This window comes from Hibiscus syriacus, unplaced genomic scaffold (genome assembly GCF_006381635.1).
Source record: "Hibiscus syriacus cultivar Baekdansim isolate YM2019G1 unplaced genomic scaffold, ASM638163v2 tig00112988_pilon, whole genome shotgun sequence".
Taxonomy (NCBI): domain Eukaryota; kingdom Viridiplantae; phylum Streptophyta; class Magnoliopsida; order Malvales; family Malvaceae; genus Hibiscus; species Hibiscus syriacus.
Genome location: NW_024063432.1, coordinates 1054724 through 1065410, shown reverse-complemented (window position 1 = coordinate 1065410; position 10687 = coordinate 1054724). Strand labels below are relative to the sequence as shown.

General features: G+C 37.1%; 1 protein-coding gene and 1 pseudogene across 1 annotated transcript; one reads left to right on the top strand and one right to left on the bottom strand.

Moving 5' to 3' along the window:
• Positions 1 to 363: 363 nt before the first annotated feature.
• On the top strand, positions 364 to 5317 carry LOC120185001 (mannose-1-phosphate guanyltransferase alpha-like). The gene is made up of 15 exons (XM_039189338.1): positions 364 to 758; positions 1059 to 1156; positions 1249 to 1349; positions 1460 to 1538; positions 1684 to 1744; positions 1985 to 2031; positions 2157 to 2249; positions 2356 to 2446; positions 2725 to 2773; positions 3293 to 3409; positions 3616 to 3763; positions 4126 to 4218; positions 4344 to 4412; positions 4983 to 5025; positions 5112 to 5317. The coding sequence occupies exons 1-15, from the start codon at positions 701 to 703 to the stop codon at positions 5207 to 5209; spliced, it is 1245 nt and encodes a 414-aa protein (XP_039045269.1). The 5' UTR covers positions 364 to 700; the 3' UTR covers positions 5210 to 5317.
• Positions 5318 to 5392: 75 nt separating this feature from the next.
• LOC120185093 lies at positions 5393 to 8937 on the bottom strand (annotated as a pseudogene).
• Positions 8938 to 10687: the final 1750 nt, after the last annotated feature.

Genomic DNA, 10687 nt, shown 5'->3' with positions numbered 1-10687 from the left:
TTTTATAACTTTTAATAATCGAGAGACTTAATAAAATAGTCTATATAGTCAAGAACCATTTGTGTACTTAACCCAATTCCTAAATACTAAAATGGGATAAAAAATTTGTACCAAAATAAAAAATTGTTATTTAAGAGTTAAAATTGTACAAATATAATTTCGAAAGGGTTAAAAATTAATATAAAATAACAATAATAATATCAATAGGAGGACGCAGGGAAGAAATCAGACACAATGTTACGTACGGTTTCAATACCAAAAAGATGTGATTAAGCTCGGCTGAGGAAACTTCCTTTTATGCTTTTATTTTCACTTATTTTCTTATATTTTTTAGATTTACTTATCGTAAGCGACTGGTGCCCGTCTCATCCTCGAATATCCCAATTTCTACTATTTTATACGTTTCTCCACTCACTTTACTGGATCTTCAAGAAAAACCCTTCCTTTGTTTTACATTCTTTATCTCTCAACATTTCTTTCTTTTTTGATTCGGAAGTTTCATACATTGTAGTCACTGCCGCTTCGATCTTATTTGGACGGTAGCGAATGAATGAATTTTCGTCGAACTTGTACATCTGGGTCGTGTGTGGGGTGTGAATTCATTTTGTTTGTTTGTTTTCAGCAAAGGGTCGTCTTATTTTTTGTTATATAATACTTTGAATTGCTGTTATTGGGGATCTGGGTTTTTGTTGATTTGAAGATGGGGAGCTCAGACGAGAAAGTTGTTGCTGTGATCATGGTGGGAGGACCCACTAAAGGTATGGCCTTGATCTTTGAAAAAAATATGCTTTGATTAAGTTGTTATGGTGAAAATTTTCGATCTTGAATGTTATGGGTTGCTTGTTTATAATTCAGTTTGGGTTATTTGGGGATTGGATATGGAGTTTGTTTGCAATGGCTGATGTGATTCTGTCCTTGTTTTTTTTTTCATTTGTGTTCACAGTTTGAAGTCTAATTACTCAACCCCTTTCAATTGTTTGCATTTAACGTTTCCATCTAATATGAAGGTTTAACATGTAATTGCTTCGGATCTGGTTTCGAAATTTTGCATATTGCAGGCACTCGGTTTCGGCCCTTGTCGTTGAACGTTGCAAAGCCTTTGTTTCCTTTGGCTGGACAACCTATGGTTCATCACCCGATTTCTGCTTGTAAAAGGGTATAATGTTTGATCTATATACAACAGAGCATAAAATATACACTTTTTATTTATAGTTCTGGTATTTATTAAGATTAATATCTCTGTTGTAGATTCCGAATCTAGCCCAGATCTATCTAGTCGGTTTCTATGAGGAACGTGAGTTTGCATTGTATGTCTCGTCAATCTCTACTGAGTTGCAAGTTCCTGTCAGGTAAATCCTTTCTTTTGTGCTCACTTAGATTTATAAGTTGTCATGAGGGGATTAATGTGCCTTTATGATTGCTTCGTCTTAGTGGTGATCTTTTTTTATGATACTATCAGATACTCAAGGGAAGATAAGCCGCATGGTTCAGCTGGGGGGCTTTACAACTTTAGAGATCTGATCATGGAGGACAATCCGGTTTATATCTTAACCTGTTTCCTTCATGGAGGCATATTTTTCTATCTTTCGTAGAGTGAAATACACAGGCTGCAATCTGCACTGTTAGTCCGTGCATACTTCACTTTGACTTACAAAGATGTGTTGTGTGCTTTTCTTTGTGCAGTCTCATATCTTCTTGCTGAATTGTGATGTTTGCTGCAGCTTTCCACTCCCAGAAATGCTCGGTAATCTTCTTTACAATGTTTGAGCCATGTAATGTATCAATCTTAATTTTCTTTATATAGTTTCTTGCTGCTAACATGCTATGTAGTGTGTTTTGTGTTGCAAAAACTCTGGTGTCAATCTTTTAGGACTGAAGCACAACTACTAGCAGTGGCACTATAAAATTACAGCAACGTTTATTTCTGTTTATATTTTCTTTCTTGAGGATTAATTCTTCTTTTTTCCTGTTTTTGCCTTTGTAGAGGCTCACAAAAGATATGGTGGTATGGGGACTATTCTAGTAATCAAGGTTGGTCGGCAGACTTGCAAGATGTTCACATAATGAAATTTCTGTTATCTTGTGTTCTTTTAATATTTGTATTATTATTATTATTATTATTTTTGTTGTTTGGCCTCATTCTCCGCTCTTTGCAGGTTTCAGCTGAGTCAGCCAGTCAGTTTGGGGAGTTGGTAGCAGATCCAGTGACCAATGAACTGTTACATTATACGGAGAAACCTGAAACTTTTGTATGATCAGAGATTCAACTACAATTCGGAAAATTCTCTATTTATCATTACCTTTCAATGCTTGAATATAATGGATGCTCTGCTGTAATTACTTGCCATGATGCAGGTAAGTGATCGAATCAACTGCGGTGTCTATGTGTTCACACCAGATATTTTTGATGCTATCCAAGGTGTTTCCTCTCAACGGAAAGACAGAGGTTGGTGATAAACGAACTTTAAATAGTGTTTCTAATTTCAAAGTTGCTACAGCTGTGTATTCAGTGGAAACATAACCTGAATCTACTGGCTTCATATTTCTTTTTTCTAGACTATTTAAATTGTTAAAGCCTGCTTTTCCATTTGAAGTTATCCCATTTTTCTACATGATTGCATCATCATCCGATTTTCAATTTTCCTTTGCTCATATCCTTGTTATATGTGAATAACATTAATCTTCATTGTGCTAAGATCTGAATTCATGTTTTGTTATCTCTAGCCAATCTGAGACGTCTTTCCAGCTTTGAAGCCCTCCAGTCTGCTACAAGGTATGGCTGTTCTTTTATTGATTTTACAGGACCACAGCATATTAGGTGCATCCCCATTTGCTTCTCTTTCTTTGTCTTCATGAATCACACAAGTAAATTTTCACTTTTTTTTTATCACTTCATTTCTATCTCCGCTGAAACGAACCTATCTGATGTTATGATGTGGCGTGCCTCATCAATCTTGCTGTTAAAACAATTGCAAATAATAGATCAACGATGTTTAATTTTCTCCAGCATTTTTTTCAACAGCCATCAAAACGTCCACGTGATTTTGACCTTTTTTTTTGGGTTGAGGAGGGGGGGAGAAGAAGCTGTACAAACAATAGTTTACACACACACTGTTTTGGTTATATGTGCTGGAATCTAAATAAACTTAATTGTGCACATTCGGACGGTTTTAACTCAGTTTGTGATTTTTGTTTTGGTTGTGCCCCCCTTTTGCATTCTTTTTACATAGAGGAGTACTCGTCTTTATGTTGGAACATCAACATGTATCCTAATAAGAGCACCTTTTATCAGGAATCCTCCGTCAGATTTTGTAAGGTTGGATCAAGACATCCTTACGCCTTTTGCGGGGAAGAAGCAGTTGTATACATATGAGACCATGGATTTCTGGGAACAAATAAAAACCCCGGGGTAAGCAAGACTGTCCCCACGTTTTTATTCCCCCGCCTTCATTTTGCCCCCTAGATTTTGTATTTTGTTTAACAAAAACATAGAACCAACATTAAAATCAGTAAATCAAACAAAAACCAAGAACCGTGTGAGAATTGCATAACAAGATGAAAAAACATAAGTTCCCCCTTCAACTAAGCCTGATTTTTCCTTGTTCATATCTGCAGAATGTCCTTAAAGTGCTCTGCTCTCTATCTTGCCCAATTTCGGTTCACTTCTCCCAATCTTTTGGCTAGTGGAGATGGTACAAAAAGTGCCACCATTATTGGGGATGTTTATATTCATCCATCAGCAAAAGTACATCCAAGTGCCAAGGTAACATCATTTCATTGCATTTTAATCCTATGCAGGGTTGAACGCTAATGCTGTAGGTGATTTGACTATTATAAAGTTTTCATTTGATTAATGGAATTCAAATAATTTTGTCCCCTCTCGTCGTTGTAGCACCTATGGCCCACTTTAAGTGGGCGATAAATTATTTCCGATACTTGTATACTATTTGCCATTCCTTAAATGCTTTTGACGAATAATAAAATACAAGTCCCAATTAGTAACCACAGCGATTAGAAAGCATTTTCCACCCACGATTGTGTAGCTCCTTAATTTATGAATATTCTCGTTCTTCATTGTTGTCTGCATAGCCCCTGGGATTGATTACTCTGCTGCATGTTAAACAGATCGGTCCCAATGTCTCAATATCCGCTAATGCTCGTATAGGAGCAGGTGTAAGGCTCATCAGTTGTATCATTCTCGATGGTGTTGAAATATTGGTATGCAACCGATTTCAATGTTTTTCAATTTGGCATAGAAAACATTGCTCGAGGTTGCCTTGAATCTGATGCATGAATATTGGTTTTATTTGTTCCTATCGATGACTCATTTTTTCTGTCCTCAGGAAAATGCCGTTGTTTATCACGCAATCGTAGGGTGGAAGTCTTCTATCGGGAAATGGTCCCGTGTTCAGGCAAGTTTTACATGATATTGATGACTGAAATATAGGCTCTTTATTTTTCTGAAGTATCAATGATCGACATCTATGTTTAGCACGTACTCAAAGGTGGGTATGGGATGTTATCATCTATGTTTACGTAGGTTGAATGTTCTTTAGACTGATAGTGAAAGCCAATACCTCACTTCATAAATATCCTTGGGCATAGTGCTAGAAATAGCCTCCAATGTTTACCAAAATAGTCATTTTGTCCCCTATTCTTTTTTTTGGAGCATTTTGGCCCTTATCGTTTCATTTTTGGGTAAAAAAACTCCTATTTTGGAGCATTAACCATTTGTTAACTAACGGTTTCCATACATAGAATGGCCTTTTCCCCCCAAAATGAAATGTTGGGAGTCAAAATGTTCCCAAAAATAGAATAGGGGCCAAAATGGTCGATAAACGTTGGTTGGGGGGGCTAATTTTGACATTATGTCATTTCCTTTCAAGATAGTCTCCTCCCAAATCAGTTGATAAATGAATATTTTCGTCTCTCTCTCTTCTACCTGTCATTTTTGTGCTAAATTCCAATCCGACTCCTTGCAGGCTGAAGGAGACTATAATGCCAAACTCGGAATCACAATTCTTGGTACTTCCTTTTTGTTATTTGCATTTCCTTTTCATAAGATAACCTGTTAGTGACGATACTGAATCCGGTAACCGTGTCTGTTACAGGAGAAGCAGTGGCTGAAGATGAAGTAGTGGTGACCAGTAGCATCGTTCTTCCGAACAAGACACTAACTGTGAGCGTTCAAGATGAAATACTTCTATGATATTTGTACCCATTCCAATCATGGTGTTTCATAAATTTACTCGTATGTAAAAACTTTGAGATGTTGACAACTTGACATTAGAATAAGAGTAATTTTGGTTGTTGGACCGACGTTTTATTTATTTTATTGTTTCAAATATATTAGATATATTACAAGTACTTTACATTTGATAAGCTTGGAAAGTTAAAACAGGTACTCTACAGTTGATAAGCTTGAAGAATTTGGCCAGGGAACGTGAACTGTGATCATCTGATCATCATACTCGAACTCGACAGGCGTCCCGTCAATTTTGCACACCATCGGCCTCTCTGAAGCGTACACCCTCATATTTCCACTTCCTTTCACTCCAATCCTCACCACATTCTCGTCATCCTCCAACACCATTGACAAAATTGCGCCACCTGAACTCAGCATGTTCACCAGTCCAATCGGAGAGAACCGAATGTTGTTTATCAGTAACATTGTCACAGGGAGACTAAGTAGCTCGTAATTGAATGGTTCAAGTGAAACCTCTACTTTGATGATTCATCAGCATTAGCTTCCTACTGGAACATGTATACAGCGAAGATGCTGGCACTGCTTGCCGGAACAGGGTTCTTCCCATTGCTCCACTCGATGTCTTTGGGCTGGCAAAACAGCCTACCATGGCTGAAAACTGAGACACGCTCTCGTTCCGTGGGGATTCACGGCACCATCCTACCCCTTGACAGTTGAACAGTCCTTGCACTCCTGTATACTTTAGCAATGCAAATGAAAGTGAAATTATCATCTTACTTTGTTGAGGTTCCAAATCTTGAGCATTGTTTTCCCGTCATGCAAAGGGTCTTCGAAAAGACAATCCCTTGTCGGGAGAGCATAGTGTTGGCATCTCAAGATGGATCCGTCGGGCAACGCAAGGCTCTTCAGCAACTCGAAGTTGTGTTGTCCGACAGTCGCTCACATAAACCGGTCCACCAGATATAGCTCGAGACGCGGCGTGGAACTCGGCACATCGGTGAGTTGATTGGAACATGTCCCAATCCGGGTGTATGAAATTCCCCATCCACAAGCTGTTGTAGGCGCAATGAACCATGTGGCAGCCCTGAAGCCAATACGTCCTGTTTGGATCTCCTGAGGGGTCAGTGCACCAGAAATCATCACCTACGTAGACAACCACATAACATCTCGAGTTAATCCTAAATCGTATATGGAGAAGTCAATATGTTCCGTCGTGTTTCGGTTTTGAAATACATACCGACACGACCAAGTGAAATGGCCTCTGTTCAGAGGAAGAAGAAGTCATTGCAGTGTTCCATGCTAGCGATAACGCCATTCCCTTTGAAGCCGTCAGAGCATTGTAATACGATTTGGCCAGCTCTACACGTCCGCCGTACTCCTCCCCAGCATCTCGAGCAGCTGAAATACAGCGACAACTCAATAATGTTAGAAGTAAAAGACACTGCTAAATTGCCACGGCTAGCCTGAAATGACGTGTCCGGCAAGGAAGCAACAAAGGTGGACCTAATTTGTTTAACATTTCACATGATGCACGTCATGCCAAGCGAAATACATTGCATTTGACACCATTTATAACTCATTCACCGAAAGGGACACGCGCCAAGACATGGTTCCCGTTCCATTTTAGGCTTAGCGGTGTGTATTTACATAGGTAAATAAAACGAGTTAAATTGAAGTATTGTTATATGTTTTGATTCGATTCGAAAAGTTCGAAATTAAGTTAAATTCAATTTGAAAATTCGTAAATTTAAAATTGTTAAATTTAACTGAAAATTAAAATAAAAAATTGAAATTTAACTCTAGTAAACTCAAAATATTATCAGACAGAACTTAGGATTGGAGAACTTACATGAATCACGTTAACTTTGATGCCATCGATTCCCACGGATTGAAGATGAGAATGAAGTCCTTCGTACATCTCGTCGACCACTTCGGGTGGGACTAATCCCTCCGTTGTTCACAATCTTATCCACCGCTAAATCCTCCATTGTCATCTTCAAACCCTGGGACAATTTAGGGGTAATGACCTTTGCGGGAGGCATTCCTTGGACATTGGGTCTAATCCCACCCCAATATCCACATAAGGCGTGCCACACATATACATGTTCTATGCTCTTAAAGTCTTCTTTAATGTCCCTTACAAAGGCACCCATGCCCTTATCATTAAGTGACCTACTACTCCCATACTCCCTAAACTTGTAGTTCTCTTGATGTTTTACGAGCCTACACGGCATTTGCTCACCAGCACAAGTCCGATTGATGCCTTCTTTATCGCCGATGGAGTCGTCGTCATGGAAAATGGACTGCCACCCATCGTCGATAAGGACCATCCCCGGAGGGCAGGCACCGTCGGAAATACATAACCCATCCAAATTTCAAAATAATGTTTCTACAAAAGTATAATTTAAAATAAAATCCGATTATTTTAAAATGAGATGTTAGAATAAAATAATTAAAAAAAGTTATAATAATTATTTTTTTAAATATTAGAAGTATTTTTTTTAACTTTATGCTTTTTAGTATCTAAATAAACTATTAATTCGGTGCTTGAAATTTGTGGAGAAGAATAAAATCGAAACCATCAACTTAAATAATAGGATAAATTACGTATTTATTATTTAAACTATTAATTTTGGTATTTTTTAATACCTAAACTTTTAACTTTTTCAAAATCATACTTAAATTTTAGTTTTTATTTTATTTTAGTACCCGCCATTAAAAACCTAATGTGTTTAATATTTAAACCATCAATTTTGGTCCATTTTAATACCTAAATTTTCACTCTTTTCAAAACTTAACGTTAAATTTTGAACGATAACATTAAAATGAAACAAAAACTAAAGTTTTTTAGCGGCATGATACTAAAATGAAATAAAAACTAAACTTTAGGTTTGATTTTGAAAAAAATTGAAAGGTAAATACTAAAACGGACCAAAATTGATAGTTTAAGTACTAAAATTTACCCTAAATAATAATGAAAATAAGGACTAAGTAGACGTTATTCCTAAAGAAGAAGAAATCAACTTTGAGATGATTGTCTCCTTGTTTACTCTCTTTATTCCACAAATCTGAATCTTTCCTTACTGCTCTAGACGGTTCCTTATGTGTCTATCGAGTTAGACAATGTTTGTGAACTTATCGTATTAAGTTGAACTTTACCCAACTCAAATCATTAAGTTTTCGAACCGAATTTGAATTCAAATCAACTTGAATCGAGCATTGACTAAATTGAGTTCAAACAACTCACGAGGTGCTTAAATCGCACCCCTACGCTTCCTTATCCCTATTTTAAACAACCATAAAAGCTATGATGATGGAATAAACATTACCAAAGCAACAACATAATATGTCAAGTTTAACCTCATCCATCCACATGCACTTCAATTTCACCAACGGTAGTTCGTGAAATGTCCAACGTGATGGACAAAGAGCCATCTTAAGCCGATCAATCTTAAGCCTTTCAATCTCCTTGTCTCTCTCTTCTAGTTTCTCTTGCAAGATAAAAACCTACACCGCAACTTGCTCGAATTAACAACCTTGCTTAAGCGATTACACCATCTCCCAAATGATAAGACAATCATGGAAGAATACTAGTAGTAATCGGTCTAACTGAATTATAATATGATCGTCAAATGTCCAACGCGACGGCACCATGCCTCCATCCGTAGAATACGTACTTGTGAATCAGTTAACTGATCATCTTGAGGTGGGTACAAAGAGCCACCATTCATGGATGACTTTCACTACCTGTGGTTATATGGCTCTCCTTGAATATGATGTAATATGTGAGTATCATTCTTAGAAAGTGAATCGAGTCAAAAGATGCCATCCGCTTGGCGACAACTATCCAGAGTTATTAAGGGCACAAGGTAAATTCTAGGTGTTCGGCTAGAGGCATAAAAGCACTTGCTCGAGCGAAGCACAATATGCATGTGTTTGTGTGTGTATAAACTTATGATAGACAAACCAACACCGAGTCAATGGCCCGGTTGCATTCTATGATTGACATCACCTAAGCGTTTTGCAATGACCAAGGGTCGAGCAATGGTGATTTCCTTACAAAACTTAGAACAGACAACTACCCTGGATGCTAATTCTCTTTCTTCCTCGAACATGAACATGACCACTACCCCATGCCCTCCTTCAATTAGACAAGAACAGCATTAAAAGATGATGTCACCTTCAATTCAGCAATCTCTTGCTCACCTTCAAACACATTAACAAAGATGATGGTTGCCTAGTCATTTGTAACTCTTACCAGTCTTTACCGTTTTCTTTAAACAGATGCCATGGTTCGTCTCATTTACGGATTAGAGGCTATTGTATTTAATTAGTAACTTTTTCTTTTTCATTTAAAAAAATTTGTTAAAATTTATCTTGACCCCTCAATTTTATATAAAATATTAATTTAACTCTTAAATTTTAGATAAAATATCAATTTAATCCCTGAATTCAGTTAAAATTCCTATCATCGACCGTCACTTATCACACTCACTAGTCATCTTTAGTTTCCGTCACCAATCACCAGTGATCGTCGTTGTCGATGATTACACCCAAAGTTGTCTTTGCCCTTAACCCTTAAATTTTAGATAAAATATCAATTTAATCCATGAATTCAGTTAAAATTCCTATCATCGACCGTCACTTATCACACTCGCTAGTCATCTTTAGTTTCCGTCACCAATCACCAGTGATCGTCGTTGTCGATGATTACACCCAAAGTTGTCTTTGCCCTCATTGTTTTCATGATCATTGGCAAATGTTCAGTGTCTTGGTACATGGAAAACAACACTTACTACCATATATAAATTACAGAACAAGCAAGCAATCTACAAACGAGAACATAAAAAGCTTGTTGGCACCCAAGATCCTAAACATTTGATGCACCCTCTAATTATCAATTATATCAGGTCCAAGTTTTATAACCCTTAAAAGCTCGCGTCCCTGAGTACATACCCTCAAGTCAAGTTAACTACAGTGTACAAACAAAACCTAAATAAGACCCGTTAATAGGTCTATATGACTCATCAGAATGAAATTCAAGGTCTGACTACCAGATCTTTCTGTCTACAAATAACCAGGGGCGAATGCATTTGGGCCCCTTAGGGGCCTAATAGATACCCATTATTTTGGATCAATTATTAAATACAGTTCAATATATTAAGTGCACGAGAAAAGTAAAAAAAAAATTGTATAGCCATTTTATTAAAAAAATGTTAAAACTTTTAGATCCCATTTTTAGATTTCTAGATCCGCTACTACAAATAACCATCATGATCTTATGATTAACACGCTCACTAAAGACAACTATAAGTATCCACAATCAAAACTGAAAAAAAAAAGGATGGATCTCCCACGACCAGTCAACCCTCTTTCTTCACGCTCGTGATAATTTACTCTCTTTGTCTTTTAAACATCAATGGTCGTTTTTTCACCGATTATAACTCTCCGCCTAAATAAGGAGAATAAATTATCAACAAT

Bases quoted from the DNA above. Each gene is read 5' to 3' on its own strand.
- LOC120185001 (XM_039189338.1), top strand. From the start codon at position 701: ATGGGGAGCTCAGACGAGAAAGTTGTTGCTGTGATCATGGTGGGAGGA. The intron at 1,539-1,683 runs GTTTATATCTTA...TTCTTTGTGCAG, and splicing joins TGATCATGGAGGACAATCCG to TCTCATATCTTCTTGCTGAA. The intron at 4,219-4,343 runs GTATGCAACCGA...TTCTGTCCTCAG, and splicing joins TCGATGGTGTTGAAATATTG to GAAAATGCCGTTGTTTATCA.